This window comes from Daphnia pulex, chromosome 5, assembly GCF_021134715.1.
Source record: "Daphnia pulex isolate KAP4 chromosome 5, ASM2113471v1".
NCBI lineage: Eukaryota > Metazoa > Arthropoda > Branchiopoda > Diplostraca > Daphniidae > Daphnia > Daphnia pulex.
The window spans coordinates 6,160,707-6,181,110 of NC_060021.1; the positions used below are offsets into that span (position 1 = coordinate 6,160,707).

At 42.0% G+C, this 20,404-nt stretch overlaps 1 protein-coding gene and 1 long non-coding RNA gene across 5 annotated transcripts; one reads left to right on the top strand and one right to left on the bottom strand.

The window, feature by feature from the left end:
• Positions 1 to 5: 5 nt before the first annotated feature.
• On the bottom strand, positions 6 to 20,116 carry LOC124194737 (serum response factor homolog). Of its 4 annotated transcripts, none has more exons than XM_046589057.1 (7): positions 19,311 to 20,109; positions 18,973 to 19,218; positions 3,839 to 4,106; positions 3,308 to 3,658; positions 2,310 to 2,468; positions 1,106 to 1,315; positions 6 to 676 (listed from the first exon to the last, which is right to left on the bottom strand). In XM_046589057.1, the coding sequence occupies exons 1-7, from the start codon at positions 19,797 to 19,799 to the stop codon at positions 627 to 629; spliced, it is 1,773 nt and encodes a 590-aa protein (XP_046445013.1). In that variant the 5' UTR covers positions 19,800 to 20,109; the 3' UTR covers positions 6 to 626. The 4 variants fall into 4 exon arrangements, with proteins under 4 accessions (XP_046445013.1, XP_046445012.1, XP_046445014.1 ...); XM_046589056.1 differs by having other exon boundaries at positions 6 to 679; positions 19,311 to 20,108; XM_046589058.1 differs by lacking the exon at positions 2,310 to 2,468 and having other exon boundaries at positions 6 to 679; positions 19,311 to 20,116.
• On the top strand, positions 11,214 to 12,507 carry LOC124194747. Its single transcript, XR_006875049.1, has 2 exons — positions 11,214 to 12,051; positions 12,127 to 12,507. It is a non-coding gene; the product is annotated as an uncharacterized LOC124194747 (long non-coding RNA).
• Positions 20,117 to 20,404: the final 288 nt, after the last annotated feature.

Genomic DNA, 20,404 nt, shown 5'->3' on the forward strand with positions numbered 1-20,404 from the left:
TCCGATCCGGGGTGGCTGTTCAGTTTTCTTTTTTCAGGAGGAACTACAAATTCACGCGATCAGCTGAGAGAACAAACAAACAACAAAACCAAAAAAAAAAGAACGAAACTAGAAAGAAAAACAAATTCTAAAAAGAAAATTGAAATGATGTACGTAATAAAGAAATAAATTCGCACACACACACACACACACGGACACACACACAAGAAAAGATAACATGAATAGATAATAGAAAAAGAAAGAAAGGAGATGTTGTAAACGGCTTGATTGCCAGGGCGTCAATCATTATTTTTTTTTACTTCTTTCCCGCTCGCCGTGACACGGGTAAATATTAGGAGAAAACACACACACACACACCATACGAACTTGATTGATTTAATGTCAACTTGTTCTGATATAAGAGTATAATAATAATAATAATAATAGTAATAATAATAATTCAATGAATTAAGGCACATTAGAGAGAACACAACACGAGGATTTCATCAAATTTTGTTTAGGCTTCTTTTATGTTTTGCTATTTGACACGTCATCGTGTCGCTCAAGATTGTGGGTTTTTTCGTTTTTCTTCATTTGCTTTTTTTTGTATTAAATAAGATTTGTCGTTTTTCTTCTATAGTCGCCCGTCACTTCTTGTTCTTCTTGGCACCAGCACGGCTCTTGCTCGAACCACCTCCTTCTAAGATAGAAACACCTCATTAATCGGTAATCTTTTTGTTTGTTTTTTTTTTCAAAAACCTTTCCCAAAATATACGACAGCAAAATCCCCACACGAAACCGAATTAAAAGAACAAGAAATCCCGATAACAATAATCCAAATAAAGAAAAGTGTCATAGTCTCTCTCTCTCTCTCTTTTCGCCTTCACCAACACAATGTCAATTGCGCATTAATTAAAAAATCAGAAAACGCCATCCAGCAGCAACAACCAGCAACAGGTTTGACTGGATTTCAGACGCAGAGAGAGAGAGAGAGAATATGTCAGATCCAACCCTAAATCGATCTATTTCTTCCCCAACCGAATGAAAAATAAAAATAAAAATAATTAGAAAAGAAAAAAGTGACGGTCAAGGATAAGTGAAGAAATTTGGTGGGCGCTGTGCTGACTTTTATCTCGATTTGCGGTCAATGTTGTTGTTGTCGATGTCGTTGTAGCCGTCTGCAAATTGAGAGCCGGATGACTGCTGCTGCTACCACCACCAGGGCCAGCAGTTTGAGCGCTATCGCTCCTTTGATCGGCAGCCATCAGACTCGTCGTCGACTTGATGCTGGCGTCTTTGGCACTGTTGGATTGTTGTTGTAAGGCCGCTCCCACATCTGATAAAACACGGAAACAAGGAAGGTGCACAGGGATAAGAAAAGAATCATTAAAAAGAGCCACTGACGAGCGTCATCCAACACCACAAAACTCATCCTTCAAAAAATAAAAAGGAAAAAAGAAAAGAACCAGAGTCTTTTTTTATTTACTGCCCAACATTAAAAAAAGGAAAAGCCCAGGGGGGAAAGAAAAAATCCTTATGATATCAGCAAAAGTCACTTTGATGGTTTCCATCCACAGTTAACGAGCGATCATCTCCAGTTTTCATCTTGTTGTTTTGAAACAAATTTCTGTCTTGTGCTTTCGGTCTTAAAAAAAACAAAACAATATTTTATTGTACCATTCAGAAACCAGGATTTTTCTGTTGACTTGTTTTTCATTTTTTTTTATCCCCCCGACTCATTTCAACAAACAATGTTTCCTTTAAATAAAAGAAAAAAACCCTCGAGGACTAACTGTTAGCCACACTCGACCGGTTAATGTGCACCACCACCACCAGCAGCACAAACACACCTTTTTTGTAATTCAAATTTTTTGGGGTTTCGCTCCTGCGTATATATTTGCTTCTTATCTGGCGCGCAAACCAAACAAACTCTTCGCCGCTCTGTACAAACACACACACACACACAACTGGTTGAAGAAAAAAAAAAGCCGTTTTGGTCGATCGAGGCGTCGCTGCTGGACTGGCCAGCAAATTTGCGCGCAGCCGAAATTGTTTTCGTTTAAAAATCCAGTCACGAAATCAGCTGCCAGAGTGAAACTGTATAAAATCTACACATACACACAGGTGAGATAGGTGTGCAAAACCGTAAAGACATGCGGGGAAAAATAAAAGACCATCTGGTCTGGAGGGGGAAAACGAGGTTATCTGGTGCGGGAGAAATTCGCCATTTTAAAAAATAAAACAAAATAATAATAAAAAAGAATTCGGGATCTTTTTTGGGGGGGGGGCTGGTCAGGTGCGTGCGGCTTGTGGGAATTGGCTTCACTTACGAGCTAAAGAAATGAGTCGCGGTAGGTGTTTGCGTGATACGGACGTCTCGGCTGCCGACGCCGGAGATTTGCCGGACGACGTTGCCAAACCTCCCGGTCCTCCTCCTCCTCCTGTCAGGACTCCACCGACGGCACCGACACCCGTGAGCAGAGAAGAAGCTGAGAGAGAGAGAACATAACACAACACGTGTGTTTGTATGTTCATGTGAGAGAGAGAAAAATAGGAAAAAACAAAAAATGTCTTTCTTTCTTTTCTTTTCTCCCCGGAAAGAGATTTTGATGGATGGATGAAATGGATGGATGGATGGATCAAGAAATGAGAATTGACCAACAACAACTACACACAAGATGCTGCCGCTCGCGCAATCAGCCCGTAAACGAACTACCGTGATGCAACAACTATTTTTTTTTTTTGTTTTGTTTTTTGTTGTTTCCTATAGGACGTGGGTTTGAATCGAGCGCCCATTAGACTGTGGTGTGCTATGCACATGTGTGGCCTAAACAACAAAAAGGTTCACACGTCCAAAACCATTCACGGCATTCACCACAACAGTCACGACTTGTAAGACCCAAACCGACTCGGACCGACGCCTTTTTTTAATTCACAACGCTCATGCCTCTCCATCTACACGCTCTACACAGATATGATCATCATCTCTCTTCGCAGCCAAAATGTGTGCTACCAACGCCGGTCGTAATGGGTTGGCCATTTCTGATTCTTTTTGCCACGCGGAAACAATCAAAGTGCAATCGCAACAATCGAGTTAGTCGTCGTGTCATCTTTCTGGTGGTGGGTTAATCAGTGAGATGTTAATGGGCATGCTGCCACCTAGCGGACAGGTGTCAAAGGTGAAAAAGAAATGGCCCGTCAAGTGAGTCATAAGCCACCGCCCAGTCTGGCCAAAAAGAAGAATTTCCCCAACATTTTTGGTTGTTGCAAAATGATCAAGAAATTAAAAAAAAGTGCGGAAGAAGAAGTAAGAAGATGATGTTCTTACCGGAGGCCAGCAAAGAGGCGAAATTGGTACCACGGGGTAAGTGAGGCAACGAGAGTCCGGACAGAGCCGGCAGGTTGGCCGCAAGGCTGGCCAATTGGCTAGGCGTCAAATTGACTGGACACGAGACGAGTGCCGGTGCCGAAACGACCGCCGTCGTGTTCTTCCCTCCTCCTCCGCTGCTATTGGTGGCGTGGTGGTTAGTTGTGACAGATGATGAAGAAGAAGAAGTTGTGGTGGTGGTGGCACAAGAAGAAGAAGTTGCGTGGCGCGGACCGTTGGCGTACGACGCCGTTTGGTGGCCGACCGACGGCTCTGTAATTGAAGTGCCCCGACCGGCACCACCTCCTCCACCTTTTCCAGATTTTTTAGTTTTGAGTTGTTAAAAGCCGTTCATTATTACGATATTAGAATCCCCGCCAAAAAAGAGAAAATTTGAAATCGGATAGAAAAGCCGCCGGGAATCGAATTACTGGGGGAATTGCAGTTAGGCCAGAGGATTGAATTAAATTTAAAAAAGGAAATTTGATTTACCAGCTGATCCTCTGGTGGTTGATCCTGATGGATGATTGAGAATTCTAGACGACAGCTGGTTGCTGTTGCCGGCTGTCAATTGATGATGACCTGAGTGTGTCGTCGTCGTTGTCGTGTGGGTCCCTCCTGCCCGTCCCATCATCGGCTGTTCCGTTAGAGCGACGGGAGCGTCGGGCGAATAGGACGAACGTTCGAGATCGGCAGGTGACGGGCTCCTGCTGGCCGCATCCGACGAAGCCGCATCGTCCCCATCATCCGATTCGCTGTCCTGTTCATTTAAATCAAAAGAAATCAAAACAAAAAAGCCCAAAAATGAAATTTAAAATTTAAAAAAGAAATCAAGCACGTAAAATGTGTCGTCAACTCGTTTTCCCCTCAAACCACCCCGCAATAAAAACTCCCAAAAGAGACTGTCGGACAGGTTTCTGATTTCTTTCTTCGATTGAATTTCAAACTTGTCGATCGAGACACTCGATGGCACAAGCCAAAACCATAAAACGAACAAAAAGAAGTGGCAGAAATGACAAAACAAAACAATAGAAAAGCCAATCATTCCACCGGGCATGAATCATCGAGATTACGGCCGGCGACTATCGAGTTTTATTACTTATAATAATAATATTCGACAGACGGACAGAAAAAAAGAGAGTGGGGAAAACAAAAAAAAAACAAAAAATAAAAGGAATCAATCAATTTTTCAAATCTCGACCACCGAATAAATGCGTCTCCCAAATATATTTCAAGAGCGTCCCGCAAAAAAAGCCAAACAAGTGCCCCCCAGTCCAGTTCAGTCCGGCAGCCCATCGTCTCTATGTATACATATTATAGGAGAGAGAGAGAGATAGCTGGAATAATAATAAATAATAAATAAATAAAAAGAAAAGAAAAGAAAGAAAAGAAAAAAAGGAACAACGACGACGTTGATTGAAGAGTTGTCTCCAAAATCCGACTACTCAAATGTCAATTCAAATCTCTCTCCAAGTCCAACACGCACTCTCTCCCCCTCCTCCTCCTCTGTTGGACGCAACATTTTCATGCGGGACTGAAAAAGGAAGGGGGGGGGAATATTTCTTTTTTTCTTCTTCTTCTTCTTCACGTCATCTCATTAATAATCAAATGGATTCGAGCAGCCGTTCTACACGTAACGTAGTAGTGGCCGGTTTGCCCTCCCTCTCTTCTTTTTCTTTTTTTTTTGATTATCTTCCAACTGTCGTCCGTCCCGCGTCTTTCGTTTATTTTAAAAAAAGAAAAAGGAAAAAAACAACGTCTGAGATTTGAAAATCATTTGTGAGTCAACCGATCTGCAAAAGTCGTTCAATCGTCAAATGAAATTAAATGTCATTTGGAAAATAAAAAAAAGGGCCAGTCTGAGAAATGTGTTGTGTGTGGGTCGAACCGGTCCACCGGTGCGTATCAAAAGTCGATTGGAATCAATTTCAAAAAGATAATTAGCCAATAAAAGAATACCAAGAATCAAAGAGAGAGAGACAGAGTGAGAGAGAGAGAGAGAAAATGTGTGTCTCTTGATTTATTCTCCTGGCATCGGCGTCTGTATTTCAAGGTGGAAACAAAAGCACATCGAGCTAAGCGAGAGCAGCTAGAGAGCAGAGAGAGCCCGGGCACGTGGCATACCTTCCTATTTTGGGCTCGGACTTGTGATTTCGTAGAAACAGAAGCAGCGCGTGCCCAGCTGCAACAAACAACCCCCCCCCCCTTCAAAAAATAAATAAAAATAAAAATTTGTTTTTTTCTTTTCTTTCATCTTGTACCGTGAAATTCATTTTTTTGACATTTCGTCAGTCAACATTTGAATTTCATCTTCTTCTTCTTTCATTTGAGAGTTTTTTGACAACCCAAATAGTTTCGGTCCCCCGGAATCTTTTTCCGCCTATAAATCTCTCCGTGTATGTAGTGTGTACTCGTTGGCCTCACCATATACCACACACAGAGAGAAAAGGAGAAGGAAAAAAGGCTAACACGAAAAGAGTCCATCACTCCTGACCACAGACGCGTACGTAAATATCAACCGGAGAAGAAGAAGAAACTCGTTTCCACTCCGGAGGAGCCGGATGCCAATAAAAATATAAAAAAAGGAAGAAGAACAGGAGCTGATGGCTGTGCACACCAGTCGTACCTATACAACATAGAACGTAGGACGACAATCAAGTTGGACAAGACCAACAACAACAACAGCAACAACAGCAACAACGAGAGGAAGAAGAAGAGGAAAGTAACTCGACGGGAGGCGTATGATCAATCTGACCCTGTTGGCTGTGTACACCTTCGTCATTTGCATATACTGCATAGGGGGGAGGAGGATAGGTTGAGCGTAGGCGCTTCAACGGCTTCATTTTCTCCTTTTTGATTTTCTTTTGAATAGTAGTTGGCCCATTTTCTTTTTGATTCGGGATGACTTTGTCTCTTCTCCACAAGACTGGGCGTTTTGTTTTTCCCGCCCGCGAAAAAATCGGGATCTTTGCGCGGCCCGTGAGCGGGCGGACGGGCGCGGGAGGCGGACAAAAGTCTAAATTAAGAAAAAAGCAACGGTGGCACAGCTCTGCCGGGCAGCTCAACAAGAAAAGAAACTTTTTTTCTTTCTTCCCCCCCCCGTGTATGTGTGCGTGTGTCAACCGTCCTGTGTGGTAACAACTCGCTCAGAGAGAGAGAGACCGATATAGACACATTTCTTCTTCTTCTTCTTCTTCTTCTTGTTCGTCTGATATTTTCCCCTTTGGCTCTTGTGTTTGTGTGTGTGTGGAAAAATTCTATTTTCCCTTTGACGTAGCGCTCCAAAACCTGACCAGACGCACATCCTAAACAGCCATAAGGATATTTCTTCTTATTTTTTAAATAAGAAAATTTCAAAATTCTTTTCTTCATTATTTTGAGCGATGGCCGGGCTGCTGCCGAGATTGAGTTGGACGTGTTATTCAATTTTTTTCTTTTTTAAAAAAAGCGACACATAATAAAATAGAATAAAAAAAAAACAGGTTGAAATAAAAATGGTTTGATTATTATTTTTTTCAGGGGGTTATTTTGTCCTTTGATCGTTTGCTCCCATTTTGTCGTGATTACACTTTCGTGTTGCACTTGTTTTTTAAATTTTATTTTTTGATATTTTTTGCCCTTTGGTTGAAAAGGGGGAACCGCCCATCTTGCTCTCCGCAAGAGGATCGACACATTTCTTCTTTCCTCTGGGCTATCAAAACAATTGGAAAATCTTTTTCTTTTAATGGCCGCAGTTTAGTTACGACATCAACACACCCCGAAAATGTGCTGCTGCTGCTGCTGAGGGGAATTTCGTGAACCGAAAACATTTTTCTCGTTACACTCGTCTCTCGTCTCAAAGAGATTTTTGTTGTTTCGTTTTTCTTCTTTTTCTTTTTCTTTTTGTCGAGCTTTAATTGATCCGCCGTCTCTTCATCATACTTTCTTTTTGTTGTTGTTGTTGCTGTTGTTGTTTCTCTTCTTCTGTTACTCAACCGTCTAATCACGGCCAGCCGGACCGCAGAAAAAAAAACCTGCGGCCGGACAGACAGCTAGAGAGAGCCCGCTGGCCCGACAACAACAACTAGAAACAAAATGTTCCAAGAATTTTTACTCAAAAAAAGAAGAAGAAAAAGGAAGAGAGAACAAGATGATGATAATAATCACGTGAGAGGGCAATATTCATAAATTACACGCACGCTGGCCGGCAGCAGCAGCCTGGTCCAGCGGTCCGGAGACTCACTCGGACCCAAGAAGAAAAAGAAGAAGAAGAAGAAGAAGAAGAAGAAGAAGAAGAAAAGACGACAAGGAGAACAAGAAGACCAAAAAAAGAGTTTTTCCCAAACTGAAAAAGTCGTAAATATCTTCTTCTTCTTCTTCTTCTTGTTCCCAGTGGCTACCACAGCGCCAGCCTACTTATTGCTCTTAACAACTACATAACTCCTTGCTGGCCAAAAGTCAAAAGCACAAAACTTGAAAAAAAAAAAGAAAAGAAAAAAATCTTTTGGGTTATTTTTGAACGACCTGGGGGTCACGCGTCTTTTTACCCCACCGGTGCGAAAAATAAACAAATTTGTTTATTTTTATTTTTTATTTTTTGGGGTTTTTCAGGTTTGGCCTTCGTCGTAGAGTTGAGTCATCCATCGGAACACAAAAAAAAATTATTTCTTGGGGAGATGAACCCCCTAGAAGAAATTAATTTGCATTTCGACTAATCACGACCGAGACATCAAGAATTGTCCGTCTTGGGACGGGCGGCGCCCGCTATCCGTCACGTGACATCTTTTTCGGCACCTTGTGACGATCATCGTCACATCCAACCATCAGGTGGAGCGGAAACAGAAAACAAGAACAACATTTTTTTTTTTGGTTGTTGGGGTCTTCGATTGAGGCGATCGAGCGTGTGGAAATCGCCACGACATTCAAATGAAATTTCAATTGAGAAATACAATTTTTTAAAAATAAAAGAAGGTCGCGCCAAACTCTTTTTTGAATAAATAAAAAAAAGACTTATTTTTCTTGGGTTGTTTTGTTTCTCCTTGAGCGACAACAACAACAACAAGAGTTGGGAAATAATAAAAAGAAGAAAGGACATCAATATGGAAATGAAATCAGAGAGATACGAAAGAGACAAAAGGCGCTCCTATCCCAACTTTATTTTTATATTCGAGTCGTCTATATTTTTTCCTAGCGCTGTCCCCTTTAATTTCTCCTCGAATTTGAATCGACAAAGGGGGGAGGGAAGGGTGTAGGTTGACACGCTCATTCATTGGCTGTCACCCATGACGGATGAATCCGCGCATCCACACACGACGAGCGACACAAGAGAAAAACAGACGCACAAAGTTATTTACTATAACGTCCTAGCTGCTTCAACCCCCCAAGCAGTTCACAGTCCCGCCGTGTCTGTCTCTCTCTCTCTGTGTGTGTGGGGGCAACATAAAAATAAAACTATAAGAAAAAATAAAAATTTCTTTTTTTTTCTCTCTTTCTTGTCCCGAAAAATTTGTTTTTTTTAACGACATTTTTTCAAAAATGGACGCGAAATTTTTCATTTTTAAGTCCCGCGTGAATATTACGAACACCGCCTCCCCCTTTCACTTCTTTTCACTACCCTAATAGATTAAAAAGAAAAAACAAAATTAAATTTCCAAATCAGAACAATGAAACGACCGTATTATTATGACGTAACAAGTGGCCGATGGTCGTCCGCTTTTTATAATTTTTGTCTAACCAAATCCTTTCAATCTAAGAAAACAAAAGAAGAAGAAGAAGAAAAAAACTTGTTTTTTAATAGACTCGTTATTCAAATGTCAAAAAGCCCAGTGTGTTTTGTGCGTCCGTGTGTGTGGCGCGTGCCCAAGCGGTTCTTTCTCATTTCTCGGGAATCGGTTCCCATGTTTTTCTCCTTTTTTTTCTTTTTCTCACTGACCAAAACAAAAAAAACATTTTTTCAAAAAGAAAAAGAAAGAAAAACTCGTTCGTTTTGTTTTCAACTTTTTGGGATTTTCAAAAAATTAAAAAAATTGCGAATAAACAAAAAATAAATAAAAATTCCAGCCTTTTCACGCTATTGAACGCGAAAAAAAAAAACGTAGAAAATTTGGTAATAAAATAAAATGCAGAATGAAAAAACAAAAAAACACACAAAAAAAACACAAGAGGGTTTAATAATAATAATAATAAACTTTCGGCCCAATGTTGGTTGCTTTTCTCTCTCTCTCTCTCTTTTTGCCGGGCGTGAGTAGAATGAGGAAACACACAAGAGCTAGGACCCTTTTAGTGTGTAGTAGCTGTTGGGAGGGGATGGAAGAAGAAGAAGAAGAAGAAGAAGAAAAAGATTTCTCCTCTTTTCTTTTAAAAGAAAGAAAAAGAAGAAAAACGTTAAGGAGATGAGGCCAACAGAGACGAACACACAGAGAAGGAGAGGGGGAAAGAGAAGACCCCACACTGGAAGATGAAAAAGAAAAAGAAAAAAAAAAGAAAATGAAACAGACACCTGCGATGCAAAATCAAGAGGATCGCTCCCGTTTGTACCTCAATCGACTTTGATTCGGTACCGTCGTGATGCGCTCGCCACAAACTAACCAACCGTGCTCGTCGCCGGCCGACCGGACCTTGGCGTCCCGATCAAAACGGCCAAATAAGACACGTATGGTCATTTCCCCCTTTTTTTTTCTTTTTCTTTTTTTTTTTATATGTGGTGCTGCTACCTTCAACTTTTTCTTCTTTACCGGGGCACCCCTCCAGCTCGAAGACGAGCCAGTTTTTATTCTTTTGTTCCTCTTTTTTTTTTTCTTTTTTTAAACGAGAAAAAAGAAGAAGAAGAAGAACCGGCACGCCATCATCCACCGTCGCTTATGATTCATCACACAAGTCTCTTCTTCTTCTTCTTCTTCTCGGGAGGAATAAAAAGAAGAAGAAAAATCCTTGCGCGCGAAAAAAGACTTAAAAAAAAAGAAAAATTCCGATCGGAATTCAAAAAATTCTTTTTTAATAATAATAATAATAATAATAATACGACGGTCCATCCCAAGTCCCGATTCCACCTCCCATTCGGTTTTTGTTTTTATTGATACTTGACCGGCAACTTGACCCTTGGACGAAAAAATAATATTTTTTAGCAAGCATCTTTTTTTTTCTTATCCTATCATCCATCAATAAATCAAATCAAAAAATATTTTTTTCCAAAATACATTTTTCACTGAAAAATTCAACATTTTCACCTTTTAATTTTGGTTGTTTTTTTAAAACTGGCCAGTTAGTCCCGCAGACTTTTTTGTTTCATCTCGTTTCTCTCATGTTATGCAAATGAGGAAGAAAAAGAAAACAAAACAAAACAAAACATTTAGCATTCGGGCGACTCTACACGGACTAGAAAGCCAAAGATGTTAATCATCTTGTGTGTGCGCAACAAGCTCAGAGAAGCCGGGCATCAGCCGGGCGACATGCGAGGAATAATGCAAAAGCCACTCTCTCTCTTTTTCTCTCTCTTTCAATTTCTTTTTTTCTCTCTCTTTAAAGTAGAAATGATTCGATTTAAAAGTCACAGCCGTCGGTGGACAATTTCGGTCGCGTGAGCCAGTTGGAAAAAATACAAAAATTAAAAGTGTGGGGAAGAAGGGAAACGAGTTAATTGATGTGTCTTAACACATTCAATCAATTTCGTTTGTATCATTAGTCGAAATCTTTGGGGTCCCGGCACCTCGCATCATTTGGTTATTTTTCGTTCCGTTTTGTTTTTCTTCTATTTTTTTTTCTCCTTTTTGACGTGACCAAAAAAGGTCACGACGTCGCCCGTGAAACTGGAACCAACCGCCTGGCCGTCAAAAACAAAAAGGGGGAAACAAAATCCAGCCAAAGTTCGAGCTACAGAGAAAGAGAGAGAGAGAGACTATGTCGTGAATCGGACCATCTGCCTCATCTTTGGCCGGTAAATGGGTGGAACGGCGGGGATTTGGCGACGGGCGACCGTCGGTTCGGCCCATTTCGCCAGCGTTACGCAATCGGGCCGTTCGATCGCAAATCGAAGGCCGTCCGGTAAGTCGCTAAATGTCGATCAAGTGTTCCAGACGGTGGCTGGCACGCACTGCGGATGGCTGGCCGGGCCACTGCCGCTGCCGTTGCTGCTGGCCCCTTTCTCTTCTTCCTTTTTTCTTTATTTAAAAAAATAAGAAAAAAGAAAGAAAAACTCCCGACGTTTTCTTATTCTGGCGCCCAGGTCCTTTCCGAGACTTTTTTTTTCTTTTTCTCTCAGCTGGCCCATGAGAGAAGAGAGTTCACGGGCCACAAGGCTAAAGCATCCACCACCCCACCACCACCTCCCATTCCACCCAAGAAAAGAGAATCAAAAGGAAGAAGAAGAAGAAGAAAAAGAGATTTTTTCGGGACCCCCCGAGGGCCTTTCTACCACACTAGAAGTATATCCCATTGGTGATTCATCCAGCAACAGGTAGTGCGTGTGTGTGTGTGTGTGTAAGAGAGAAAAAGGGCGGAGGAGGTAGACGAGAGAGAGGGCAGGGCTGAGCCGAGTATAAAACGGGTGGTCAGGTGTCGCGCGCCCGCCTTGTGCTCAGCCGTCGACCGTCCGGAGCGGTCGTGATCTTCCTCCTCTACAACTCTGTGTGAACAACCATCTTCTCCTCTCATTTTTGCCCAGTGCCTCGACACGGATGGACTTGTTTGTTTTGTCGCTGCTCTCTCGTTCTCTCTGCTGGTCCAAACAGGTTCGTTAACAATTTTCTGTCAAAGTCTAAAAAGAAAACCAACACAACGAAAAATTGTCTTTTCTTTTTCTCTAGAAACAAAAAGTGGCCGACAACAGGAACAACAGGGCGGCGATTTTCAAAAAAATATTTCCGACACGTTCAAGAATTTTCGACAGGAGAAAAACAAACAAACAAACAGGTAAGACGGAAAAAACGACTCAAACATCAAGAGGCTTCACGCAGAATTTTTTTCCACGAGAGACCGAAGAAAAAACTTGCAAGTTGACATTGTTTGGTCAAAACAACTTCAAACGAAAAGTGAGTAGACGCCCCAAAATGTTGATGGCATTTCCCTTGTGTAAACTATTTTTAAAATTCTTTATTTTCTTTCCTTCAAAAAATTTGATTCTTTGACTTTGTGTGCGTGTGTGTGTGTGTATTTAAAACTATACGTAATAAACGGATTTGACTACATTCTCTCCCCTCCATCAAGTGAAACCAACTCTCATTTCCCTCCAGAAAAATTTGTTCTATTTGTGTTTTCTTATTCTGTCTTCTCTCCCCGATTCCAACAGGTAAAGTAAACGCAAAAATTTCCATCACAAATTACTTTTTGGGGGTGGGCTTTTGATTTTATTGAATGACAAATAATACACGACGATATGAAAAATGTCTTGTCCGTTCGACTAAATGAGGTAAGAAAATTTACCCGGCTTTTGAGAATGTCCGAAAAAAACGGCCGTAAAAAAGCCAAAAAGTTGGTGGCGGGCAGGAGAGAGAAAAAGAAAAGTGGGCGCAGCGGTCCGTCATCTTTTTTTTTTTGTTTCTTAAAAAAAGAGATGGACAACTCTTTTCATTGGAAGAGATGGGCTCGTTGCTACCGACTACTACATCATCATTCGAGTCGCCACAATCGGCGTGAATGGCGTGTTGATGTCTGACCACTTGCCTCTTTCTTTCTCTGCTCTGCCCGTTCCGTATAATACATCTTTTATTTATATTTCTTAAGAGACCGTATAACAAACGCATGTCTCTGTTGCGTGATGAGCAACACGTAAACGACGTAACAAGTGGCAGAGATGGGAGGGATATTCCGAAAGAAAAAAAGATAAAAGATGAAGGACCGGGAGTCAACCGAACCTTGTTTTTTTTCTTTTTGATCTTTCTAGCTAATAATACAACAACGGTCGACAAAATGTATTCATTTCTGTCCCGTTTTCTTATGTACACGGGCCGAATCATTGATCATCCTTCTCCGTCGGCGTGTGTGTTTATTTTTGGAATTTTATTCTTCACCCCCCCTTTTTTTCTTTTAAATAAATAATAAATTTGATTGCTTTTATTCACATCCCTCCCAGTGACGAACGTCAAATAATTTTGAGTTATTTATATTTTGTGATTTTTTTCTTCTTCTTTCGAATCATTGCAATAAAAAAAAATGGAATAATAATAAAAAAAATGGATTGAATGGAGGGAGGTCATGTGTAACAAAGTGTTCCTTTATATCTACAAGGCTCCGTATGTACAGGCCATTTTTTTTTAATTCTCTGTAAATTTTTTTATTTATTGAATTTTTTTTTTGGCATGAAATTTTCTCATCTTTTTCTTGAATAAAAAGTCTCGAATAATAAAATCAAAATAATTAAGTGATTTTGTTTTTTCCTCTTTTGTTTTTAGTGGATTAATTTGTCAAATATTACCTAGAGGGGGGAGCAGCACACAACAACATTTTGAGGGGTTTCCAAATTTTTTTTAAAAAGTCACACATGTTATTAGTATAAGTTTCTTCACACACAGATGAGACACACACACACACACGCACACGCACACATGAGAAAAAAAAAATAATTTTTTTTTGTCTCTGCGTTTCGGTTTTTTTCCTCCGAGAGATTTTGAGGGGAGGGAAAATTTTTCTTTTTCACAAGCGGCGACGAGACACACAAGAAAATAATAATAATAATAATAAAAAAAAAGATTGAAAATTGATTGATATAATAAGAGAAAGGGGAATTTTTTTCTTTTTATGGCACTTGGGTTCGTCGAGGGGAGGCGGAGGAGGAGAGAGAAGGTGGGCGCGCATCTTCCAATTTCGTGAATGTGAGAGATTCGACAGCGCCCGTCAATTGATATCGACAATTCAGACAAAATGAATTTCTCTAGCCGACGAGTGAGAGAGAGAAAACGAGTTTTTAAATTTTTCTATTCTTCTTCCAAATCGCCGATGGAAAGAAAGAAAGAAAAAATAAAAAGAAGAATAGAGAGGGAAAATGTCATCATCATAATAATCAAACGGTTTCTGGTTTTGGTTCATTTCAAAATTTCATCGGGAGAGAGAGAGACACACATTGACGGGGGCACGTGCCCAGAGGATAATGCAGACTCCCCGCTTCTAATTATCAACAACATTCTAAGCTTCCCCTATTTTGTGTTTGTCTCTTTTCACTGTAAGAAAATGTTTCTCCTCTCTCTCTCGCGCGCACCAAAATCATTAGCAATTCAAAACACGAACAGATTGTGAGAGAGAGAGAGAGAGAGAGAGGCCACACTACTTGGGAGGGGAGAACCGGGCTCGTTCCAGTTTAGATATATATTTTTCAACCAAAAAAAAAAATTATTTGATTTTTTTTTATGTTTTGTTTTGTTTTTGCATAAATAAAAGATAAAAACACTAGAATTAATTTGGGGAAGAAAAAGTAAAAAAAAAAGTAAAACGTGAATTGGCAATGGATTTCGATGGCAACGTAAAACAAAAATTTTGGCATTATTGTGAACTAATTTTTTGTTTTCTGTTTTTATCAATTTTGAAAAAATAAATCCCCCCCCAAAAAAAGAAGAAAGAAAAAAGGTAGCGATAACAAGATTTGACCACACGCACTGGTTCGTGAATTTGAAGGAAAGAAAAAAACTTTCAAACGATCGACGACGCTGTGGCGCCTGAATTTGAAGATATAAAAAAAAATAAAAAAAAACAAGAGTTGTTGTGTGTGTGTGTTGCGGGAGAGACTTGCTACTACAACTCTGACGGGACTGGGCAGAGCCCTCGAGGGCAGGTGAATCACGAACCCCCCCGAATGTATGAAGCGGCGGGCCGGGAGCAAAACCGAGCGGCTCTCTCTCTCTCTCTCCTCTCGAGCACGCGTACGTGTGTGTGTGGTGATGCTGTTGCATTTTGGCCTTAAAAGGAGCGTCGACGACTTTGGCCTCCAGAGGCCACACAGTCGGCGCGGATACGCTACACCGTCGGGAAGAAGAAGAAGAAGAAGAAGAAAAGGACGAATCCATCTCCATGTCTTTAAGTGTGTGACGAGGGGCCGTCTTTAAGTCGCTGTCGACCTGGGCTGCTCGCAACTGTTCATCATCGAAGGCGATGGATCAAAAGCGGAGAGACAATGCGGCGGGGGAGGCCGTCGTCATCATCATCAACAACGTCTCGTAGAGAATGAAACGGAGCGGCCAAAAAACAGAAAGAAAAGGCAATGGCGAACTGGTTAACGAGTTGATGGAGTGCCGGGCCGGATGGATGCCATCCGGTCGCGGGGTTGTGGAGAGTCGGCCTACTAGGAGAAGAAGAAGAAGAAGTAAAAAGATAAAGAGATGGATGGAAGAAGAAGAAGACGACGCATAAGGAAATCAAAGCGGACCACAAAGCTTTATGTCTTTTGACTTTGAATATGTCTTCTCTCTGTCTGGGCTGTTCCTGCTGCTGCTGCTGGCCCGGCTCTCTCTTGCACACATACACACACAGAGAGAGATAGAAGCGGGAGGGGGAAAGAGAGTGTGTGTGTGTGTGTTAAGGAGGTGGTGGTGGGGTCTGAAGAAACGGGCGACCATCTGCTCGCGAAAAAGCCATCCGGTGACCTTTGGCCGTGGCGGAGGAATCGGCGAGAAGAGTGGGCGGATGCGCTGCACTGCAAGCTTTCCGTCCATGTGTCTCAAGCGGCCGACAAATGCGCAACAATCGCCGATAAAGAGCAAAATGACAACACATGGCGTGGGGGCCCTACACCACCACCACCACCAGTCACTCTCCTATTTTCTCTCTCTCTCTCTTTAAGAGCCAGTTGTTGTTGTTGGACGTGGTGGTGGCCGATTGAGGTCAGACGTCAGCCTGGGCTCCTGCTGCCTGGGACCCGGACCCCAACATTTTCTCCCTCTTCTTCTTCTTCTTCTTCTTCACGTGAACTTTGTCGGTTGGCACATTCAAGCTCATTATACACACACACACACACACACAACCTTTTCTTGTTAACGGGCATTGACTTTGCGCCACTTGCTTTGACTTTTTCTCTTTTCCCTGTTTCAATATCATTTCTTGTCAAAAAATCCGAAAATGTATCTCAACATTCCAAAAAAACTCTTGCGCTTCGCAGCGCGGCACGTTCACTTTAGTTCAAAGACATAACTCGTTAAAAGAAGAAGAAGAAGAAAGAAGTTGTAAACTTTTTTTTTCTTTTTTTTTGAAGCTTTCGGACGCTCTTCGAATCTTTGGTCTCGTGAAAGAAACGAACCCCGTGCGGGATCGCGTTAACGGGGGGCTCATCTTTTACGATTTTTCTTCTTCTCTTTCGAATTTCCCAGCCATCCATCATCGGGACCGCCGCGTGAGTCAAAAGGTCGGACCCCAAACGCAAAAGGGGCCACAGCCATTGTTGGTCAAAGGACGTCGCAACTCGTTGGAAAGAAGAAGAAGAAGAAGAAAAAAAATAGCCAACCACTTCTTCTTCTACTACTTGTGTGTTGTGTGTTCTAATAAACGGAGTCCATCCGTAAACCGGCCGGTATTTTTTTCTTTTTTACTTTTTCATTCAACATTCGCTCATCGATAAATTTGAAAAATGGCGGAGGGAAAATTTTTTTGGAGTGTCCAAGGCCTTTTGAATCAATTGATAAAAATGGGAAAGAAAAATTAACTACTGAATGAGAAAAGTTCACACAGAGAAGAAGAAGAAGAGGAACTTTTTTTTTCTTTTTTCAAGTCCAGTGGCTTCTTCTCCCCTGTGCCAATCCCTTATTTGGACACGGAGGTGAGGGACGAACGCTAGCGTTGACCGTACAAGGCCCAGCAACAACAAAACGCGATAGACCTGGGCAATCTAACAAGGCGACTAACGATCCTTATGGGATTTCCCGACGAATAACAAATCTACGTGAATTATTATCATTTTTCTGGCGAAAACAACGAAAATGATTTCCGATGGTGATGATGATTCCCCCCACCCAGAAGAAGAAGAAGAAAAAAGGACGCAATCCACCTCGTTATATTGGGAAGAAACGGCGCCATCAAAACACACCGCCGCGCTGACAACACACACAACAAGGAAACCCGCTGTGACGCTTTTTTTTTTTCGTTTTTTTTTTTTTCTTTTCTTATTTCTATCTCTTTCGGCCTTTTTTGAATGAAACAACCAGATTTGTTATCTTCATTACGGGCTTGAAATTATCCCCTCCATTTTGGCGTTTTTTGTTTCTGTCTTTACAAGACGGACTAGTTGGTTAAAAGAAAAGATGGTGGTGGGCGCTATTTCAATTCTTCCGACTGTTTTTTTGTTTTATACTTTTCTCAATGGAGGTTGATATTAGATGACATCATCTGGTTAACTCTGATTGTTTTGGGGAAAAAAAATTATTTCCGGGATGAGTTAAAAAATCCCGAAAGACACACACACACGCACACGCACACACACGAGACAAACAAAACAAAGAAATTTAAAGATTTTGGAATAAAGATGGAAAACAGAGAAAGGGAATTCACAAAAGAGTATTTCAAATCTAACTAAAAAATATTTTTTTCGAAAAAATCGTCCGTCGGCGGGATCGTTATCCCGCTAGAGATTTTGTCAAATCAACAAAAACATTTTGTTTTTTCCCACAACCAAACGTTAAAAATTAAAATTGCACCTTATTTTGATTGTGATTTTCCTTCCAGTTTTTTGGAACGGAAAATGACACAACTCGAAAAGAAAATTTCTTTAGAAAACTAGAGAGACGGATCAATGGAGAGAGAAGTTATTAAGTCGAAAATTGTTCTCTTTTCTTTCCTTAAAAAAATAATAATAACCGGGATTGAAGAAGAATTTAGGGATTTCTGGGAAGTTTTTTTGAAATAATTTGAAAGGGGGGAGAAAAAAAGATCAAAACAAAAATATTTCATTGATGTTTTGAAGAGACAAAAAAGACCATCGGGAGACGGCCGTTGAGACGGGTCAGACTAGGTCATGGTTCTTATTTCTGTTGAACAAAAAAAAAGTGGAATTTGGGTGGGGATTTTTGTTTTTTTTTATATGGAAGGGGTTAAAAAAAAAGAGTAAATAAGAGAAGGGGATCGCTTCACTTCATGTAACATTGGAAACGATGAGCCACGCCTGAATGCCCTGATTCTGTTGATTGTGTGATAATTTTTTTTTGTGTGTTATTTTTAAAATTTTTAAAATTGTTTTTTGAGTGCGTTTTAAGTTAAGAATAAAAGGGGGGAGAAATTGGTAATGAAAAAATTGGATTTGGAGGGAATTCTTGTTTTAAAAAAAGGGGAGAAACGGACTATCTGCCTTGACTGTGCTGCGGCTGCGGAGTGGGTGCCGGCGAGAGGGTGAGATGACCCGAGCCACCCGAGCCGGGCGACGATAGACCGTGCTGGACGTATTGGTGTTGCGAGCTGTGGACATGGTGGAGGTGGCTACTGGGCCCCGGCGACGGGGACCCGTGAGACGCATAAGGCGACGGCACGTGATGGCCGGATAGATTGGAAGAAGGACCGGGACCCAGAGGAGGTCCCAGCAGACCTGGATGGGAATGAGCGTGAGAATGGTGACCGCCACCGCCGCCGCCATGCGAATGGCCGTGCCCGTGCGGCGACGGGTGCGAAGACGACTGATGGGAAGAGAGAGCATGCGAGTGCGAAGGGGTAGGCGGAATGTGACCCGTGTACATCATCTGCCTTACTTTCTGGTCCTCGTCGTGCAACGTGTACGTCAGCTCCGTTTCCTCGAAGCCGGTCGCAGACATCCGCTGGTCCACTGTGCTCGACGGTGGGTCCGGCGAGTTGAGGCACGTCTGAATCAACTGCTTTCCCGCCTCGGATGTGATCATCGGCTGGAGCTTCCTCGTCGCAAACGTGTAGACATGTCCCGTCTCACTGGCCACCAGAAGCATCACCTGGGTCCCAGTCAATGTTGACAGTTCGTAGGCCTGCAATCACAGTCATTCAAAGACACGAAGAAGGTTAGCATTTCTGAGCAGAGTTATGGTTACGATGAGTGAAGGCAACTGTAATAACATACCTTCTTCATGATGCCTGTCTTTCTCTTGGAGAATGTCGTGTACCTCCTGAGCTTGTTGTCAATGAATTCCATCTTGATTTTCACACGACCTTTGGTCTTCTTGCCGTTGGGTGGTGGTGTCTTCTTTGTTTGGGAACCGTTCTGGCCCCCAGATCCAGAACCTCCATCGTCCATGGTGCTGTGGCCCATACCGATTGTGGACATGGTCACGTCAGACACCATTGGATCCTGCTTGAGGTTGAGTCCTGCCACATCGGCAGATCTTTTAGAAGAGTGCTGGTGGTGCTGCTGTCCTGGAGAGCCCATTCCAATGTGGCCTGTTGGGCTCATGCCTGGCGGTCCACCATGCCCAACAATGTGATGTTGGTGCTGCAAGACGTAGGGGTCTGGTCCATGACCGTAAAGGTCTACTCCATCCCCTGTCAAGGCACTGTGGGAGTAGCTCATACCGTACCGAGACTCCGGTAAGCCACTTCCCTGACTCTGCATGATGATTTCAGCGGGGTAATGAATTCTTGAAACGGGGGTGAACAACCGTAATCAAATGTCAAAGTATAAGTGCACACAGGGCACACCACCAAAAAGCTATCGAGTGAACGAAACGACTACGTCGGCCAACTGCTTTCAGAGCTCTACAATACACGATCGCAGACACAACACGAAAGGAGAAAAAAAAAGCAACAGAGCTTTTCTAGCAGCAAAGTATTATCAACCGGTTTGGGCGGCCATCGGGTCGCTTCTGAGGTCCCGAGCAACAAAATCTCTCTCTCTCTTTCTCTCCTCCCTCTATTGGCTCCACGAGATGACTTCCATATGCAATAGCAGACGACGAACGATGATGAGTCGACAACAAAATAGTTCGGGGTGAATCCCGGTTAATCCTTTGCAAATTTTCAACTTGATTCATTTCTTTTGGAATCAAACTTGTAATCGCCACCCCAGAATTGATATCCTTGATAATCTGGGCGAAACTGTGGCGATTTGATGACGTCACGGCGAGGCGGAGCGATACACGAATCTAAAAAAGAAAAAGAAAAATCCCGCTCGTCGTGAAAAATCCTCACTGCCATGCCCATAAAAGGCGATGCCTTTTT